The sequence below is a fragment of the Phacochoerus africanus genome, chromosome 14 (assembly GCF_016906955.1).
Source record: "Phacochoerus africanus isolate WHEZ1 chromosome 14, ROS_Pafr_v1, whole genome shotgun sequence".
Lineage (NCBI taxonomy): Eukaryota > Metazoa > Chordata > Mammalia > Artiodactyla > Suidae > Phacochoerus > Phacochoerus africanus.
Genome location: NC_062557.1, coordinates 57,054,996 through 57,075,432, shown reverse-complemented (window position 1 = coordinate 57,075,432; position 20,437 = coordinate 57,054,996). Strand labels below are relative to the sequence as shown.

Below are 20,437 nucleotides of genomic sequence, written 5' to 3'. Positions count from 1 at the left end.
TCTCTCCATTTACCCTCTGTGGAGACTGGTCTTGCTTCCACTTTTTGGCTATTATAAGAGAATATAATAATTCTCCTTTTTTCTTCGGGGACAAAGAACAAATGTGTATGACCTGCCTTTTTTTTAAAAGCTCATTACTGAATAACTTTTTGAAATAGAATTCATATACCATAAAAGTGACTCCTTTAAATAATACAACCCAGCCTTTTCTATATATTCACACAGAAATTCAACTGCCACCACGGTCTAACTTAGGACATTTGCATCACACCCAAAAGAACCCTGCAGCCACTGGCCGTCATTCCCATTCCACCCGCTCCCGTGAGCCCCAGGCAGCCACCACACTGCTTTCTGAATGAAGGTTCTCGCTTCTTCAGTTCCGTGCTAACGCTTCTATTTTGCCGTCGAGTGGCGTGTGAGATGCTGTCTCACTGTGGTCTGATGTGCAGTTCCTTCAGGACAATGATGCTAAGTGTCTTTTCATGGGTTTGTCGGCCACTTGTACATCTTGTTTGGATACATGTCTGTTCAGATCTTTTGCTCGTTTAAAAAAAGATTGAGAAATTTATCTTGTAATTTTTGATATTTAAGAGTTATTTATATATTCCTGTACAAGCCCCTTGATTTCAGACCATAAAAACTGGCAAAATCATTCAGGTCTTTCTCTCTGCAGTGCGCCTTCTCATGGGTCATGCTGAGTTTCTCAAGATTGAGGGCCTGTGGGCCACTGCAGAGTATGCCAGCTGAAGGAGACTAGCCTGGAGAGTTGGACATTTCTCCCATCAGCAGCACCCTTCCAACTCTTTGACCCACCTTGTAAACTCCTGCATTTGCCTGCAAAATCCCTTCTTCTCCTCGACTTCCTGGGGAGAAAACAAATAAGCCTCTCTAATGTTCCCTTATAATTCTAGTTTCTACCCATTGCTCTTTCCCCAGTACCACCGTAAAGGTCTCCAGAATTCTTTTCATTATGCAGAGGCGAGTGGAATGGCCTATACTGTTTGCCTGGAAATTCAGGCACCCTAAGACTTTCCCTTCCCACCCCTCCGTGCAAGGGCTCCCCCGTCCCTGGCTTAATCTGTCTTTAGGCGGACCTCAGATGTCTTCTCATGCCTCTCTGCTCCCCTGGCCCGCCGGGTGTTTCTGCAAAGCTCTCATCGCACTGAGATGGCTCCTCCGTTGCCCATCCCAGGCCAAGTCCATCCCGGAGTCACAGAAGAGTCACTCAGGCAGGGAAGGATGAGTTCTACGTTCTCCTAAGCACTCTGAAGTCTGACATTCCAAAGTCCAGGCGCATTTCGTTTTCTGTGACAGAGGATCTTTTTGAACATCCAAATTGCAGTGACAGTTTTAAAATGAATACAGAATTAAGGGGGGGGGGGTTGCCAGTTGAAGACTCACATCACCCTTTTACACAGCGTCGTCCTCCGCAGTGTGAGCTTCAGGACGTGTTTACACTTGCATTTCTCTTTTCACTTTTATTTTGATTGGAGTGTAGTTCATTTACGGTGTTGTGTCAATTTCTGCTGTTCAGCAAAGTGACCCGGCCATGTATATATATACATACTCCTTTTCTCATATTATCGTCCATCAGGGTCAATCCCAAGAGACTGGATAGAGTTCCCTGTGCTGTACGGCAGGCCCTCACTGCTTACCCATTCTAAATGCAATAGTTGGCATCCACCAGCTCCGAACGCCCCGTCCACCCCAAGATGTGGGCAAAAGAATGGAGACGCAGATCGAGACGTTACAAGAGGTGTTTGGTGCTTGCACTTCTTTCCGAAGAGACCGGCTCGCAGGCAGCTCAGAGCTCCCCCCAACGCCCACCCCGGCCTCGTGCTAACCCGGCAGCTTTCCTCATCCTGCAGAGGTGACAGTAATTAATGTGTTTGTCTCCTGAAATCCAATTTTAGCCATTTCCTCTTCCAAGTCCTCCTATTTTGGATAGCTCTTTGCCCTGCCCTACCGAGATAATTTAAAATATGGTTTGTTTGTTTTTTCGGAGATATTAGGAGTATGTCCTCTGGCCGAGCACACTCTGTGGCTTGAACCTCTGCTGAAAGGCCGCTGGGGGTCTGTGCTTCTCCCCGAGCCCGAGGGAGGAGGCTGGTGGCCAACCAGTAGCCCCGAGCAAAGCGTGTTATCTCTGTTTCTCGGGCTAAAAATACAAGGTCGAGTAGTTCAAAGTCAGAGACTGAAAGGAGGCAAGAACACTGACTTTTTTTTTTTTTTTTTTTAAATCGCTAAATGGGCCTTCTTATCTCTCAGTGATATTGGAGGTTTGCTTTTACAGAGCAAACTTTTCACAGCCTCAGTCCAATTCCTTCACGGAGATAGTCCAGGCGTTTCTGGATAGATGGGGCTCATCTCACAGCAGCATAACTAAGCGTCCAAAGTGGGTTGGTCGAGCCAGTGTCTCAGAGCCACGAAGGGAGTCAACGTCACAGACTGGCAGCAGCGTTGCACAGGCTGTAATGACAATCTGTGTGTCCCTTGGGTCAGCACTGACCCCTCTGGTCTTGGCTTTATCGTACCTGGGCCTTAAGGTATATTTAAGAAATGGGAATGGGGAGACATTAAAAGTTCTTTTGAAGAAGGAACTGCAGATTTTTTTTTTTTTTAATCGCCGCACCCGCGGCATCTGGCAGTAGACCTACACCACAACTGTGGCAACGCCAGACCCTTTAACCCAATGCGCTGGGCTGGAGATTGAACCTGCACCTCTGCAGCAGCCTGAGCTGCTGTCCTCGGATTCTTAACCCACTGTGCCACAGTGGGAACTCTGCGGATTTCTTTCAACAGTAACAAAAAAGCAGCAGAAATCAGATATCTAAGTATCACTTCCCCCTCCCCGCCCCCCCCCAAAAAAGGCAAAGATAACCTGACTGAAAAATCAAAGAAGAAAAAGTGTGAGAAAACCTGGATCTTTAAGCCAACCCAGCATCAGTGGCTTATGGGCACACATGTTGAGGAGTCTGTGCAGTGCAGATGGGAACCGGATTGTTTATGAACCGGTTGATAGGATGTCTGAGATAAACTTCGAGTGATCTGTGTAGGTGATGAGGGGTAGAAATGGGGGGCTAGGGATGAAGTGAGCTTGGCAGTCAGCTGTTACTCTCTGAAGCTGGATGTACGGCTCATGAGATTTAGGTTACAGTTCTCTCCACTTTGGGTTACGTTTGAAATTTTTCATAATATACACACAGAGAACAGCATGGGAAGAAAAAAATTATAGAGGGAGGGTCCAACAAAGGTAAACTCGGGTAGCATAGACGCATCCTTTCATTACAAAGACGAAAGAGATATTAACACCACAATTAGGAACAAACCAACCACCATAATTTAATCAAAAACAAACACCAGCTAATGCCCAAAGCAAAAACAGAAATAAAAAATACCAAATGCAATTACTTCCTATATGTGAAGTTATGTAAATGACAACAGAACATGTCAAAAGCTGTGGAATTTGACCAGGTCTGCACTTAGAGGGAAAAACAGAAGCCTCAAAATGCTTTTATTACTTGAGAAGAGAGATTAATAATAAATGAACTAAATGAGAAGAAAAAAACATAAATAGGAAAAGAATAAAAGAGTCATTAAGAAACTAAAATGCAAATAAGTGCAATTTAAAAAGTCCTCTAGAGCAAACGCTGACGTTTAGAATGGACAGACCATATGGTCCTACTGTCCAGCACAGGGAACTGGATCCGGTCTCTGGGATGGGGTATGAGAGAAAGCAGTATTTTTTTTTAAAAAAAGAATGTCTGTACGTGTATGACTGAGTCACTTTGCTGTACAGCAGAAATTGGCACCACAGGGCAAAGCAACTATGATAATTTTTTTTAAAAGATGGAAAAAATTAAAAAGTCATCTCGAAAGCAGAAAGAAAGGCAGAAAAAAGCACAAAATTACAGTTGAGACTGGGCATATAACTTCAGCTACTCAAATGGTCATTTTTAGAAAACTATTCCTTGCCAACATTGACACAAGACAAGGCAGAGGATTATTGTAAAAAACCAATAGCCACAGAAAAAACTGGAAAGATATTTGAAGATTCTAGTTCCTCTCTTACCCTCAGCCCCCAAAGTACCAGTATCAGATGGCTTTGTAGGTGACTCCCATCAAATTTTGAAGGAATAGAAAATTATTCTGCTACTTAAACTTCTCTGGGATATAGAGAAATATGCAACATTTCTCAACTCATTTTATTTGTGGAATAATTCATGTTCTCACCATTGATTAAGCTATTGATCAAAAGAAAAACTACAGGAACATCTCATTAATGAATACGGATGAAAAATCCAAAGCAAAATAATGATAAATCAAGTCCAGGGTGATATTACAAGAATGATGCACCATATGATCAAATGGAGTTTATTCCAGGAATAAAAGTGAATCTAATATTAGGATATTTATAAGTTTGGATCAGGGGATCAAAGGACAAAATATATTTAGTCCTTGCAATAAATTCCCAAAATACATGTATTTTAACATTGATTTGAGCAAAACCTATTTATTATAAAAACTTAGTGCCTCAAAATTAGAATATTCATATATGTATTTCAAAAACATAATAAATAGTGGATTTAATGGCAGTACACTTAAATTAGAAGAATAAATAGGTTTTCTCTCTCCTGCTCATACTTTTTGACTGGCTCTGAGATCCATCAGTTCTCAGTAGGAACTTATGCTTGACCTAGGCAGCAGTACCTGCTCCATCGAGACTCCAGAGGGTGAGTTCCCACTGTGGCTCAGCGGTAAGGAACCTGAGTGGTGTCCGTGAGGACAAGGGTTTGATCCCTGGCCTCGCTCAGTGGGTTAAGGATCCAGCATTGCTGTGGCGTAGGCCGGCAGCTACAGCTGTGATTGGACCCCTCGCCTGGGAACTTCCACGTTCTGCAGGTGCAGCCCTATAAAGACAAAAAAAAAAGGGGGGGGGGAGAAAAAAAGAGACCCCAGTGGAATTTTTTTTTTCCACACGAAAAAGTGATTCTAACATTCCTCAGGAAGAATAAACAGACAAGGATCATCAAGAGTGTTTTGAACAATAGAAAGTGAGAACTTAATTTGATGTACATGAAAGTAAAACCACAACATCAGAATAACACCGATATCGGGGCCAAAGGAGAGAGGAAACAAGATGTTTAGACTGCTATGAGGATGGCCTTTCAAATGATTAGCTGAAAGACAGGTTGTGTAATAAGTCTTGCTGGTTCCAGGAAAATTCGGGAATTAAAAAGAAGTATTTTGTGAATTATGCAGTGGTATTATGTTGACTATAATTGCTTTGTTTATAAGAAAACTACAGACAGGGCTCAGGGTACTTTAAAACCATCTCGTGGCCACATAATTGTGTTTATTACAATATTCTAATTCACCTAAAGAATGTGATCCAAGTTATTTTCTTACAGCATTGCGGGCTGATCGTTATAGAAACTAAAAAGGACACAGCACCTGTTCCCTGCCAGGCGCTTTCCTCAGCTGTTGAGGTGTGTTAACACGTTTAATCATTAACCCAACGCGGGAGATCGATATTATTATTCTGTCGCATTAAGTGCACACACGGGGAAGCAAGGGCGCCGAGCGTCTGTGCGACTTCTCCGCGGTCACACCTCCCGGAAGCGGGGCAGTTGGCACCGCAGCCCTGGCAGGCGGGCCCCGGGTTGTAGGTGACCCTCTTGCTCCTCGGGAGGGGCTGCTGTGGACCTCGGGGGACCCCCTCGTTCTTCTGGCCCTAACGTGCTCTTCTGCTCCGCGCAGGGACCTGATGCCGCGGACCCTGGACGGGCAGATCACCATGGAGAAGACGCCCAGCTACTTCGTGACGCGCGAGGCGCCCGCGCGCATCTCGGCCATGTCCAAGGCCACCAAGCTCATCGTGGTGGTGCGGGACCCGGTGACCAGGGCCGTCTCGGACTACACGCAGACGCTCTCCAAGCGGCCCGACATCCCCACCTTCGAGAGCCTGACCTTCCGGAACCGGAGCGCCGGCCTCATCGACACGTCGTGGAGCGCCATCCAGATCGGCCTCTACGCCAAGCACCTGGAGCACTGGCTGCGCCACTTCCCGCTCCGCCAGATGCTCTTCGTCAGCGGCGAGCGCCTCATCCGCGACCCGGCCGGCGAGCTGGGCCGCGTGCAGGACTTCCTGGGCCTCAAGCGCATCATCAGCGACAAGCACTTCTACTTCAACCAGACCAAGGGCTTCCCCTGCCTCAAGAAGGCCGAGGGCAGCGGCCGCCCGCACTGCCTGGGCAAGACCAAGGGCAGGCCGCACCCCGAGATCGAGCGCGAGGTGCTGCGGCGGCTGCGCGACTTCTACCGGCCCTTCAACCGCAAGTTCTACCAGATGACCGGCCAGGACTTCGGCTGGGACGGCTGACAGTTTAATTTAAAAAGAAAGAGAGTATCAGAATATAATATATTTTTTTACCGGTCGGGTAGAGAAAAGGCAGTCTACTATTTGCGCTGCAGATAATGTGTCTCCGTAGTTTTTTCAATGAATGTGAAAGAGATTTTTCTTCTCCCCGCCACCGCCGTCTTCCCGAACCGCCGACGGCCAGCATTTGGATCAACGCGAACGGAAACCTTCAGGCGTCTCGATTCTCTCCATTTTCCGTTTCTATTTTATGTTTTATATACATAATGGTGAAGTATGAGCCTAAGTTGCATTAAAACTTTTAAGAAAATCCTGCGGGTACAGCTCTCTCGCCTTCTCTCTCTCTTTTTAAACGAAGCCCAGATAAAATTGCTATCTGTCCATATGCTTTCTTCCCTTTATTTTTTTTTCCCTGTGTCCCCCCCTTTTAAAACCACTTCCCAAAGAATAATACAGTATGTCTGCACACCGCTTGCCAGTTACCGCAGTGCTTTCAAAGACAACACCCGTTTACATCCTTGTCCTAAGATGGGATGATACAAGAACACAGGACAGAGCAATTATGATGCCCACTGTGCAGATAAGGAAACTGAGTCTCAGGGAGGTGAAATGATGTCTCTTAAGGCCAGATGGTGGACCCCAGTTTCCACGCATTCCCTATCTATCTTGTACCCCTCTTTCCAGGGAGAATGGGAAAGGCACAGGCATCTGAAGCTGTAGAAATGAGTAGCTAGTTTGGGGGCCACGTGAGACAGGACAGAGAGGTTTCCTGTTGCTTTCTAAGTCCCCGGCTAGCCTTAGGGCGCTCAGACACCTGACACAGTTGTGCTCAAGGGAACCACTCCATCCTGGACACAAAATCTTGTTCATCTTTTTAAAAAACTATTGCGTGGGTTCCCAGTGTACAGCAAAGTGAAAAGGTCGTACACACACCCGGACACAACATCCTTTAAGAGCCAGTGCTGGCTCTTAAAACACCCCAGACGGGGAAATCTTGACTCCACTGAAACCGAGAGAAGCTCCTGGGTTCTTGTGTCAAGAACAAGACGGCCAGTCCCACCAGGAGCTGGATACGGTGTAGTAGAACACTTTACCTATTCTTGTCTTGACTTTTTTTTTTTTTTCCTTAAAAACTCACTGCAGTCAGAACTTGACAGGTCTAAATTTCATTTCTTTACCTCATTTTTCACAAAGAAAATCTGCCTCTCTTTGTAATCTTCTATCTAACCTTGGAGCGAGTACTAAAAAAAAAAAAAAAAATCTATAAACGTCGCATTTTACAAGCCCCCGATTTTTCCTGGGCGGAGAGAAGACGGTCACTTTGTCACTTTACTTTTTTTTACCCACTTCCTATTTGTGCCGAGTATAACCCACTCTTCGTTAGTATTTGGAAAACACTCTAAGACATGTCGATGTGGGTTACACGGCGGTGCTTCCTCTTCTCCCATCTGTTCCTGCCCGTCCTCCATTTAAATAGCATGAATAAATCAATAGCTTATGAGGGGTATTTCTTTGCTCTCTCAGTGGGCATTAACGAGCTCAGCATTAATCGGAATTAAATTGGTTTACAGAGGAGCACGTATGCGCAAACTATATAAAACATTTATAATTAGTCTGTCAGCAACATCTTATTACAGGGTTAAACCCAAGTGGAAAATGTCTGCGATCGCATGTAAGTTTCCCGTATCTGCCTCTGGTATTTATTCTCAGCTAGTGGCCTTTTCCTTTTCCAGTGTCGTCCATCAAAAGAAACTACAGCTGTTTTAAAACATGCAGCCCTCTTGTGCAAAGAGCATCAAGTGAGGTGTGGATTTCTTGAGACGCCAAACACAGGATTGAAGTGAAGGAAAAAATTACTTAAGTTTCTAGATAGCCTAGCATTGCTCCAAATCTCTGGATGTATTTATTAGTCCTCATTTATGGGGGTCAAAGAACCCCACATCCAGGTCCCCTCTCCAGCCACCATTCTTCACTGAAACTGTGTCTTCAGTTTCCCGATGCTCCAGCCTGTTTTTTGTTCACTCGAATAGTCCCTACCAGCAACAAGAAACTCATTGGAAACTCTTTCCATCTTTTCTCTTAACTCTTGTTTGTGCTTGGCCGGTGTGCGAAGGTGGCACAAGGACACAAACGCACCTAACACCTGTGTTCAGCAACCTTCATCTTTTTGTGCTCAGAAACAATAAAAGAACAGAATTGCGTGTAGATTTTTTTGTTTGTTCACCTGAGTTTGAAAATGAGCGACTATAGAAGATTTCACCAGAGTGTTGGGAGGGGTTATACAGTGTCCATGTAGTCCAGAACGGGAATTTTCCACTTCTGTCTCTATAGGGTGCTTCCTCTCTCTATGCATGAACTCGGCCTCCGCTTTCTTTGGTCCATTTCGTTACCCCAAAGACTCGGCTTTGCTCATGATCCGCACATCTTGGTCATCCTTGCTCCAAGCTGTCTGCTCCAAGAAATACCTACCGACCCCCTTGGCTCTTCTGAGAGGTGGGGAACCACCAGATATCTACAGCTTCATTCTGAAGCATTTGCGTGTGAAGCCATGGCTACAGTGTATAAGTTCTTGGGATAACTAAGAAATTTTAAGGGAAATGAATTTTATTGTTATCTAGAGACTAAGAAGCCTCTTGAGAATGGAGATTTATTATTCAGGAGTATTAATCCCGTTCTAACTTTGTTCTTTTCAAAGACCCTCAAAGTTAGAGCAGCCCTTAATGGTAATCCGGATGAAATCCCCATTTGGCACTTGAATCCTTCCTTTGGCAGGTTGTGCAGGGGGTTAAAACACTGAAGTGTCTGCACGTTAACTCTTGACTCTGCAGGTGTAAAGAGGATAAATTTCGCCTAAACACCCTCATCCCTGTTCTGTCAGCTAATACCTGCCAAATCGGCTTCCCAGGAAGATAACCACCATTCAGTGTGTGAATAAATAAATGTGCCTATAAAATGCTGACACTTTATATTCATGCAGCAATCACCCTTTCACATGCATCTTTTCACCTTAAACCAACAGCAACTCCCCACTCTCACTTCCCCGTACAGATGATAAAACTCACACTTAAGACATTGGTTCCCAACCAAAAAAACAATTCTGCCTCCCGAGGCAATGTCTGCAGATAGTTTTGGGTCCCAAGCACAGTGGAGAATAGCATTCCTCTAGTGGGTGGATGCCCGGCATCAAATAATGCACACAAAAGCCTTCACGACAAGGAATTATTCACCCAAAGTGTTCACTAGTGCTGAGGTTCCCAGCAGAGGAAGTAAACCAGTTACAGCTCGTGTGTGTCCAAACCAGGCCTAAAAGCCAGATTCTAATTAATGTTTGACGGGTCGTTCTTTCACTCAACACTTCTTTCTTTCTCTAACTCTCTAAGTGACTCCATCAGAGCAAGCAAAGCAGTGTTTAGGGGCGTGCTATGTCAAGAGGAATATTGAAGAGAAGCATCACAGAGCTGGGTTTTCACACCCGAGATACAAGAGCCGCAGGTAACAAATGGATAGTTGCATTTCTGTGAAGTGAAATCGGTCCGTTTCAGGGGGGAAAATTTCATTCCGAAAAAACCGTTCTAAAAGTCTTTTTCAAGTTCAAGCCTCGCACCTTCAATTCATCTCCATGACAGTGCCATGACCATTTCTTGTCACCTGACACACGAAGTGTCAAGAAACAGAAGTACGTGGCTCCACTTCTGTTACACGGGTGGATTCAGATGGCGGTGCCACGGTTTCCAGTTGCCCCCAAGTGGCTGAGTAATGGCCAAGGGAGACAAATTCTTACTGTCATTGTTTCTAGAAACCCCAGCTCTTTGGATGGGATCACCATAGAATCGGGGAAGAGAAGAGCATATGACTTCCCCGCGTTAGGAAAATACGGCTCAGATTCAGTCCAACGAAAGCCTTAGTATGGAAATAAAATGCCCTCCACTTCCCCTGCTGTGTCCTGGAGTCGGGGGAAGAACGGGACCTTAAAGACCCGAACACCAAGCCCCACTGGGAAAACATCGGGCGTTACTATAGAATTTGTGGTCCCTGAAATATCTTCCTCAGCATGAAAACAGCTTTGCGTTCAGAGTCTCGATCATGCGGAGGAAAAGCATGGGTACGGGAAGCAGAAAGCTGTTGGTCTCATTAGGAGGTTCTGCAGGGGCAGACCTTTCCCTTAAAGCTTCAAAAGTGAATGTGGAAAATGACAAGGCACAGCAACCTCAACCACAGAGTAATAAAGTAATGGATTTTTTTAAAAAATTGAAAGAGGTGAGGGCGCTGAAAGTAGAAATTGCTTCTAATAGATGAATCCATTGCGGAGCATTTAGGATATTTAGTTAGTATGTTTCAGGCTCCAACTAACTTTCTAGTTACATTTCCTACTGCCAGGTGTCTTTGAATAGCTACATACTCCAACAGCCTAATTCTCCTCCAGTTTGACTGTCAAGATAAAAAGTAACAATAAAGAGGGAGCCTATTCTGTTGCAAGTCAAGAAACAGAAGTATGTGGCTCCACTTCTGTTAAACAGGTGGATTCAGATGGCGGTGCCACGGTTTCATCCCCAAATTCCTGGGCCTGATACTTTACGTGCATCTAAAGGCTCAGATGAGAAAGAGCATCCTTTGTTAGCTTCTCCTGGCGGGTATGCGCTTAGGCTAGATTTCTGCTTGGGGCTGGCTGGTCAGTCCTAACTCCTCTGAGGCTCTAAGGTTGGTGTCTGGTGCACCCATCATCAGAGCGTGGTCCACGTGCTTCCAAAGTGACTCTATAGTAAACACGGAGTGTCTGCCATCCTTGAGGGCTTGTTCTCACTGCAAAGGGGAGCGAAGCTCCTTTTCGCTCCACCCCCTCTCTCCAGGCTGCCCTCACTTCCCAAGTGGCTTCTCCCCCTTCATCCTGCCTCTGTCCACTGACCCCTGGTGCACTTAACCCCCCTACGGGCTTAACCCCACTGCTCTAAGTCCTACCCTCCTTCCAAAGCACTGAACTCAAGGGTGTCCACGTCCCACTTCGGATTCCTGGGGAGAACCCTGCCATCCCCTGGGCCACGGCGCTCAGCTGCGGCTCAGGGAAGGTAATCTATTTATCTGATGTGGACGCCAGACAGATGAAGGTCAGGTGGTGTAACCTGGCCCGAGAGTATTTACGTTAGGCAAACAGGGCCCGAAGAAAGATGGAGGTGTGACTGCAAGGACACATCCCAGGGTACCAGTGCCCCACCCTTCACCCCTGACCTGAAGAACCGGGTCAGCATTCAGCTCCTGAAAGGTTGTCTGCCTCTGGTCTGGGCAGTGGCACTTTTCTCCCACCTGTTTTCCCAGAAAGCCTTATCTGAGCTCAGATTTCTTTATTTCAAGCCTGCAACAGCTGGTCAACCGGGGAACAGTGAGAAGCAAGAAAATGCTACAGTCAGTTCCCTGCAGTTTCTCAGAGGGAACAAGAGCTTTTGATGAGCAACCACCAACGGATACCTTTACAGCCAAACTGGTTCTTATTTCAGATCACTTGATCTTACTCTCTAAAGCCCAGATCAGTTTCTTTGTCAGGAAAAGTTCAAGTAAATACTCTAGAATGATAAGAACTTCTCTTTATAGAGTTGTTGTCATCTCTATATAATGATTCAAAGCACACTTTTACCATATTTGCGCTCGGATCGTTTTTTTTCCTAAATTAAAAAAAAAATGTTTCTATAGACTGTAACAGCATTTCTAACAAAGCACATTTGTCCTCCACTGAATTGCTGTCAAATATCGTTTTGGTCTCTTTCTTTTCCCCGCTCTCACGTCACTGTCCTCTCTCTTCGAGGGGAACTGCTACCCGTCAGTGTTGTCTTGTATCCGCTCTGGGGTTGGTAGATGCCAGCTCCAGTGGATGAGCAGTGAGGTCCAGCTGTACAGCACAGGGAAGTACATCCAGTCTCTTGGGGTAGAACACGGTGGAAGACAGAATGAAAAAAAGAATGTCCATATATTCGAGGCTGGGTCACTCTGCTGTACAGCAGAAACTGGCCTAACGCTGTAAATCGACTATAATTTTTTAAAAAATCCTTACGCCGAAAGTCTTCTTGCATCTTTGTTTTCTGGGTATTCCTTCCTGTCTTTTCAATGAGACTCGTAAGTGTCCTGTCTCCCTTTACAACCATCCGACCCCAGAATTAACGAGACCTTATTTTCTATTGTGAAACGTGGCCTTGATTCAACCTGCTTTGACCCTCTTTACCTTTGCTTAGGCTGTGCCTTTTCATTTTGGGAAAAGTCCTCTTGAGAGAAAAACCCCCTTCCCACCAGCCCCCAAGCTTCTGGCCTTAAACAGCCTTAAAAACCTTCTTGGGGACATACTTTCCTCCCCCCTTTCTACTCACTGAAAATGCAAAAGCGCCAACCGGCCTCAGCGTCCGAGTGTAAGATGATTCTGTATTGAACACGTCTAGCTCTTCTTCCATCTACCCGTAAATAATAAGCTCTTTTTCAGACTCTTTGGCCCCGGCTATTTGATGAGGCCATTAATAAAACGTCTGTATCCACAGAATGATAAACTCTACTGGCCTGCGCCGTATATAATGAATACACTGACAAATTGGAAGCAGATCTGCTCTGACCAGCCTCATCCTGTCTCCTCAGCTGCAAATCTCCCACGTGACACCCATGCCCGGACCCTGCTTCCCTCGTCCATCCTTCCCGGCTCGGCCCTGGCCGTCTCCCCCGTCTCTCCCCGGCTTGTCCACGCCCACCCACTCCTATGAAATTTCCATTGTTTAACTGACGCCAGTTCTCCAGCCCGATCGGCATCATTTTAACTCTCACCTCCCTTCTCCCCGCTACTGCCACTCCGATGTCTGCTCAGCGTCGAAAACGGTGCTGTCTGACCCCGTGTCACCTTCATGACCAGCCCTCCTCACTTCCTAAATGATTGACATTTCCCCCCCACTCACGGTTCGGGGCCAGGGCGACAGCCATACGCAGAAGGATACGGATACGAGTACATGTTCATTAGATCTCCCTGACACTTCAGACGTAAATAGACCTCGAAAGGAAACCATGGCTTGTCCACTCCATCCATTCTCTTAACCCTACCTTCTTTTTTAAGAAAGGAAAAAAAAAAAAAAAAAAAAGGTATTCCAACGAAGTAGCTCTTTCTGTGCCATAATGATGAAACCCTATTCCTGTGGATAATTTGATGAGGAGTCCTGATCTGACCAGAAATGGTGAAGTTTTGTGTGAATCATTCAGGACCACGGAAGCCCGACTTTCTCATGTGCTTTTTAACAAAACGCCCAGGATAAACTGTGCCGTCCGAGCTCTTCCCGACAGAAATGTCTGGAAACATTTTGTGGTTGGGGCTGTCACGAACAATTGTTTTTCTTCTGTCTCCTCAAATGATTACCATTAAATCAACCACTCTCCCCATTTGCTTTTATTAATAAGAATCAGTGCTAGCTGGACACCGACCCATGGCTCCGCTATAACTTGGTCGCTTGGTCACACGTGCCGATCTCGGAGAAGTGGTGACCGCCCTTGAATGGGGAGGGTTCTGCCTAGTTTCTCCCCCACCTGGCACTAACACTCCTCTTTGAGGCCGTATCTTTTCTGGATTGTGACAAAAAAATAAAAAATCTGTTTTAAAAAAGGCCTCAGTAACAGTGTCTAAGTTGGGGCTCTATCTTCACCCCTCTGTGTTTGGCCCTTTAACGCACAGACTGCTCCCCACCTTGATCAGTGACACGGAGCCAGAGAGAGACCCGCCCATGCTGCTTCCCTCGTCCCTGGATCCGGTCCGGACAGGCCACGTTTCCCTCTGACACGTGCTCTGCTCTGTGGTTGTTACAGTCTGGCTCCTGCCACCTCCCGCAGCACTCATTCCTCGCTTGCAGAAGAAGGAGCTGGAAACTCACTCTTTGAATCCCTTACTCCTGGAAATTTGGACAGTGCTTCTTCTTTGTCTTTTTAGGGCTGCACCTGCGGCAGATGGAGGTTCCTAGGCTAGGGATCGAATGGGAGCTGCAGCCACTGGCCTACACCACAGCCACAGCAACGCGGGATCCGAGCCACGTCTGCGACCTACACCACAGCTCACGGCAACACCGGATCCTCAACCCCCTGAGCGAGGCCAGGAATTGAACCTGAGTCCTCATGGATGCTGGTCAGGTGGACCCTTGGGTTGTTCCCACTTTTTGGCTGTTGTGAATAACGCTGCTATGAATCTGTGTGCATATTTCTGCTGGAGCCCCTGCTTTCATTCTTCCCAGCACGCACACCTCAGGGTGCCTTCCCAGACCAGGTGGTGGTTCTGAGCCGACGTCTCCAAGGAATTGCAGGGCGTTTCCACAGCGGCTACGGCGGCTACAGTCCCACCAGCAAAGCATGAGGTTTCTAATTTGTCCACACCCCCTCCAACACCTGTTATTTTGTTTTGTTTTGATTCGATTTGATTTCGGGGGGGGGGGGATAATAGCCCTCCAACTAGATGCAAAGAAAAAGCATGTTTCTCTTCTGGTCTCATTCCTTTCCGGCCCTTCCTTCCTTGCAATTCTTCGAAAAGGCTTTTTATTTTATTTTTTTAGTTGTACAGCCACACCTGTGGCATGTGGGAGTTCCCAGGCTGAGACCTACACCACTGCCACTGCCACCGCCACAGCAGATCGGAGCCACATCTGTGACCTATGCCACTGCATGTGGCAACACCAGATCTTTAACCCACTGAAGGAGGCCAGGGATCAAACTTGCATCCTCAGGGACATTAGGCTGGGGTCTTAACCCCATGAGCCACAGGGGAGCTCCTTTATTGTCTTTGCATATGCAGAGTCTTTGCCATTCTCCTGACCCTTTCCTGACCTGCCCCCTTCTCTGTGCCTCAGGTGGAATGGGCTGCCCTCGTTCCTCTCCACAACAGGAACCAACTAATCCTCTCTTTCCTTCCACTGCTTCCTCTGTCTTCTTTGCAACTTCCCACAGCTCAGAATCCCACTCTGATGCATGGAGTGGCTTCATCTGGATCGGATCCTCATTTGCCCAGCCTGTCTGGCTTTTCCACTCTGGGGTCCCGAAAGCAACCAGCCTGTACCTCCCTCCTTCTCATCCCAGAAGCCCCCGGCCAGGGCGCACGCTCACGATCCACCGCACACAGCCTTCCTCCAAAACCACCCTCCCATTCACCTTGAGTCGAGGTATTGCCAGACTCCTGATCTGCACATTGGAGACGCTGCTGGTTGGTATGTGACCCTCGAGTGACCCCTCTGACCTACCACAGACCTCGACCACCAGGCAAAACCACACAAGTTCCAGTGTGACACCCCTCCCTTCGTGCCACATTCCTTGGTCACAAACATAGCCATCAAGACAATTTCCAGGCTGGCTTGTCACCCTCGCCAGAATCATAAACCCAGCCTGATGTTTCGTGACTCAGTCACAATTTCTCTCCTTATCCTGAAAATTCAAGCTACTGAGCAAGATGTCAGCAAAATATAAGCCTCCTTGGTAGGATCACCGTGCATTAAAACAGACTGAGTGTTATTCACTGTTTTCATTTTTTTTTAAAGTGTCACCGTGAGTGAAGGGTCTGCATGAGATCTTGCTGCTGTCGTGTTGAAAAACGGACATCAGGAAACACGACCAGGAGCAAATTCAGAACATCCCAGCCTCAGAGACTAAACCTGTCTTCAGATGGCGACACAGGTACCTAATCCTTAAAGAGCAGCCACCCTCCCAGAGGCCCCCCTTGCCTTGACCTCCTGCTTAAATGCTGAGAGGTGGGCTCATTTTGCTTTTCTGTAACCCAGCCTCCAATCTCACACTTTCACGCAGTAGCTGAGCTCTCTCTGCTACGTCCATAGCTGGGTTTCAGCCTTCCGACCCCCAGGCACCCGAGGATCCGGAGGTCCCAGCCCTTGGACGGCATCCCTGAGGTCTGCCCAGGGGGTCTGGAGATGGGGCGACAGCCTTCCCTTTGAGCTCTCCCAGCACCCGACCCGTGCCTGGAGTCTCCCCTCTTTATTTCATCATCTCCACAATGTCCTCGTCGATTCATGCAGAAGCCAAGCGAAACCTGTTTCTCAAGAACGTGTTCCCATGACGGTGGCTCCTTTTTTCCCCCTTCATACTTTTTCTAAGGCAGAGGACTCGTCTCTCTCAGTTTGAACCTGCTTCCTGTGGGCACTCGAAGGGCGCTTTTGTGGCTTTAGTTCTTCCCAGTGTAACTGAGCTTCTCCTTCAGGGTTTCCTTGTTTTCTGTCTCCCCCACCCCCTCTCTCCTTCCCTCCCCCCTCCCTCCCTCCTTCCTTCCTTCCTTTGCTGTACCTGAGGCACCTGGCGTTCCCGGGCCGGGGACTAATCATGAGCCACATATCTGGCTACACTGCAACTGCAGCAAACACCAGATCCTTTAAGCCACTGCGCATGAGACCCGAACCGATGCCTCTGCAACAACCCGAGCCACTGCAGTCGGATTCTTAACCCGCTGCGCCACATCAGGAACTCCCTGAAGGGTTTTCCTGAAGAAAAGCCCAGTCGGCCTGGGCACAGCACGGCGGCCCTTTCCGTCCTCCCGCCGTCCCCTTCGAGCAGGAGGAATAGAGCTCGAGCCTCAGACCCTCGACTGGCTTGAGGCCCCTCCTGTGTGATTCTCGGGGTACATACAACGGCCGCACCAGCAGGATGTGATTCCTTCCCCCTTTCCCGCCTTCTGGACTCAGACATCCCAAGTTCCATCCTCCCCGATGCCTCAGCTGTATTGCCCTGCTCCTCTTCTCCTTCTTACCGTTTGCTCCCGGCTGGTAGCTGAAATGCACGCAGAGAGACAACGGGAGTGTGTAAGAGGCAAGAAGAAACCAGCGCCAGGGGGCCGCACTCCCAGCTCCATTTGAAAGGAGCGATGATGTTGCACTGTAACCTCAACGGGCCGAGCCAGATCAGAGCCAACCCGGTGACCGGGACGCTGGTTACGAGAATACAACGCACACGTCACCCCACACCCTCTTAAGCCTTTCTGAGCCCACGTCCCAACCTAAATCCTTAATACTGGGGTCAGCGTGAAGGACTAGTTCAGAGCGTGACTACTGAATTCTAGATTTATTAGTTTCTAAATATATTAATTCATTAAGACCGTGGGAAAGATACTCCATCTCTCACACTCAGTTTTCTAACCTGTACAGAAGGTACGCTACGAATAGCGCTCGGAGCACTGGGTTGTTATGAAGACTGAATTATTAGCCAAGTGCTTAGACCAGGGCCTGGCACACCCTAAACAGGAGGTGAGCCTCAGCTTTTCCCTAAGCGACTGTTTAGAAGCTTTACCGACTCCCTGCCTGGGGTCTAGGAGGTGTCGGTTTCCATGACTACATTTGCATACTCACACCCCCATCATCCTCTGCGCTTCCAGGCCTCTTTGCTCAAAGGTTATGCAATGAGGATCACTGTACCCCGTTTTGATATTATGGGGGTTTGGGATGAAAATGCTGTAAAACTGGGTTGTGATGATCACTGCACAACTATAAATGTAATGCATAAACTCATTGAGTAATAAAAATAAGTAAAAAAAAAAAAAAAGACTCTCCAGCACACCCTGGCAGCTTCTGAAACCTAAGGCGCTCTAAGAGCTAAGGAGAAACAGAAGGAGAGAGGGGTTCGCTAGACCCACGGGTGGAGTCCCGTCTGTCATTCCACAGTCGCACGCCCCGATTCTGCAGAAACCAGTCGTGGGCAGGAGAGAGACCCCTCAGGCTGCCCACCGTGTCATCCAGCAGAAAGCAAACCCTCGGGGTTCCTGGTAGCGTGACCGGGGGGGTCCCCTCCTGGTGGGGCTGTCGGAATCCCCAGGGAGCAGCCCCCATGGCCTCACGCCCACACTGTCTTGAGACTCGGCATAAGTCCTTCGGGGCTCTTGGGGTCTCACGTTGCTCATCGGGGAGTAGGTTCCTACCAGCTCGCAACAGGCACGCGCGCGAGTCTGGTCAAACCCGAAAGCTCGACAGCTCGGCGGACCCTGATGATGACACGTTGGAACTGTGGACCCTTGAAGGTTGGCCGGAGCCTTCGGAACCCTGAGACTGACTCTGCTCCTCCACCAGTCCGGGTTCCTCAGAGCGGACAACTCCACGGTCATCCCCGAGCTGTCCTAACAGTTCGACGGCCCTTGCTCAGCAATCCCTTGGCAACTACCCGGCAGGGGAGCTTCTTTATTTAAAAACGACACTCCTGGGCGCATTCATCTGGCAGCTTAAGCAGAGGCCCTGCCACATCCCACCTCTGCCACCACCTGGTAGAGAGACACCTTGAAGTCCCATTTTCCATGTTTATTAGGAGAGAAAGAAAGACGGCGGCTTGGAACTTAAAAATACATGGACTTTTCAAGCAATACCGTTCGGGACAAAAGCTTAATGACCGATGACGCATGTACTGGCCAGGCTGTCGCTCAACGGCTGCAGCGATGAGGACGAGGTGAGCCATGAAATGGAGCTGCTCCGTTTACCAGAATGTTCTGAGGTCGCAGGATGAATTCTCACTTCCAGTTTCAAAACTTCCACCCAAGCAAAATGCTCCTTTGCAGCCCTTCCGTAAGATGAAGATACGTGCCATGAAATAGGCCTTCTAGGCTGTGAAACACAACCTTACAAAGCTCCCGGGTTTGTAGACTAAGACTACGCGCCTTTTCTCTATCTATCAACTTGGTTAAACAGTTTTAGCTTCCCTGCCTTTTCTGAAATTAAAAGTTGCCATTTTTCAAGGTTAGGTCTGGGCTACCTAGGGATTTTTGCAAATATATCAAGGTTCGTTAAAAAACAAGCAAATGAAATAGTTTTCCTTGATGGGTTTGTACATGTTTGTTTTCTTCCCCCGGGAGGGTGAAAGGACTGAAAGAAGATCGTTTGTGCTGGTGGATGTGGATGCGATGCACCTTCCCTCATTTGCTGAAGTAGCAAAATGCTATTTACAAAACGCTACATCAAGGGGGCGCTCTACGTGAAGCTGCCAGTTGTTTGGTGGTGCCTGGTGATCATTAATTTCCAAAGAAGCCTGGCAAGTCTTCTTTAAAATATTTGCCTACGACTAAATCATCCAAAAGGTAGCTTTCACATACTTCAAGTCTTTGCATTTTTTTTCAGTATTGCCAATTTTACCCCAACAGAGACAACTCCCCCGTTTCTTTCCCTGAGGAGATATAATTTCTTCTTCTCTTTTCAGCCCATCATTCTTTATCAGCTCTTACCCAAGTTGCTAAAATCTCTTATTCAAAATGCTTCTCTGAGAATTTTCTTAATTCATTAACGTTTCTACCCTAGTATTTTATTTTATTTTATTTTATTTTATTTTTGCCTTTTCTAGGGCCACTTCCCGTGGCATCTGGAGGTTCCCAGGCTAGGGGTCTAATCGGAGCCGCAGCCGCCGGCCTACACCACAGCCACAGCCACACAGGATCTGAGCCGCGCCTGCGACCTACACCACAGCTCATGGCAACACCGAATCCTTAACCCACTGCGTAAGGCCAGGGACCAAACCCGCAACCTCATGCTTCCTGGTCGGATTCATTAACCACTGAGCCATGATGGGAACTTCTACCCTAGTATTTTAAAACGGATACTGTGTAATGTAATAAATGCAAATTCGCTGTAACAAAATCACGAGGAAAATCATAGGCAATAATAACAAATTTAAAATTTAAGCTTAAAATTGGGAAATCCCACTTTAAGTATATTTATTAAATTGCATCACTACATCAGATTTTATGTCTCTACGTAAAAAACCAAGTGCGTTTTCTCTGATACAAGTTTACAGAGTTTAAAACATCTATCTTCGCACATTTTGTTGGACATTTCGGTCCCCATAATTTGTTTAAAAAATAAATTTTGTGTTTCGTGTGTCACATAAAAAAAGGCGCCTGTTTCATACAATACAGTGTCTGTTGTTGTCATTCACTGGCGCTTATTTACAGACATGATGCATGTGAGTCTCAACGTCATTGATGGGGTGAACACTATTTCAACATTATAACTGGCCTTATTGGGCCTTTAAAATGAAAATTAACAAAACTTTGGATTTATATATATATCCTTTTCCTTAAAATCAACTGTGTCTAGC

The 20,437-nt window shown here is 47.1% G+C and overlaps 1 protein-coding gene across 1 annotated transcript in view; it reads left to right on the top strand.

Annotated features, from left to right (window-relative positions):
- HS3ST3A1 (heparan sulfate-glucosamine 3-sulfotransferase 3A1) overlaps nt 1-6,689 on the top strand; it is a 100,383-nt gene extending 93,694 nt beyond the window's left edge. Inside the window, exon 2 of the mRNA XM_047758679.1 lies at nt 5,761-6,689. Coding sequence (XP_047614635.1) covers nt 5,761-6,382 — 622 coding nt within the window. The 3' untranslated portion in view covers nt 6,383-6,689. The remainder of the gene's footprint in view (nt 1-5,760) is intronic.
- The last annotated feature ends 13,748 nt before the right edge of the window (nt 6,690-20,437 follow it).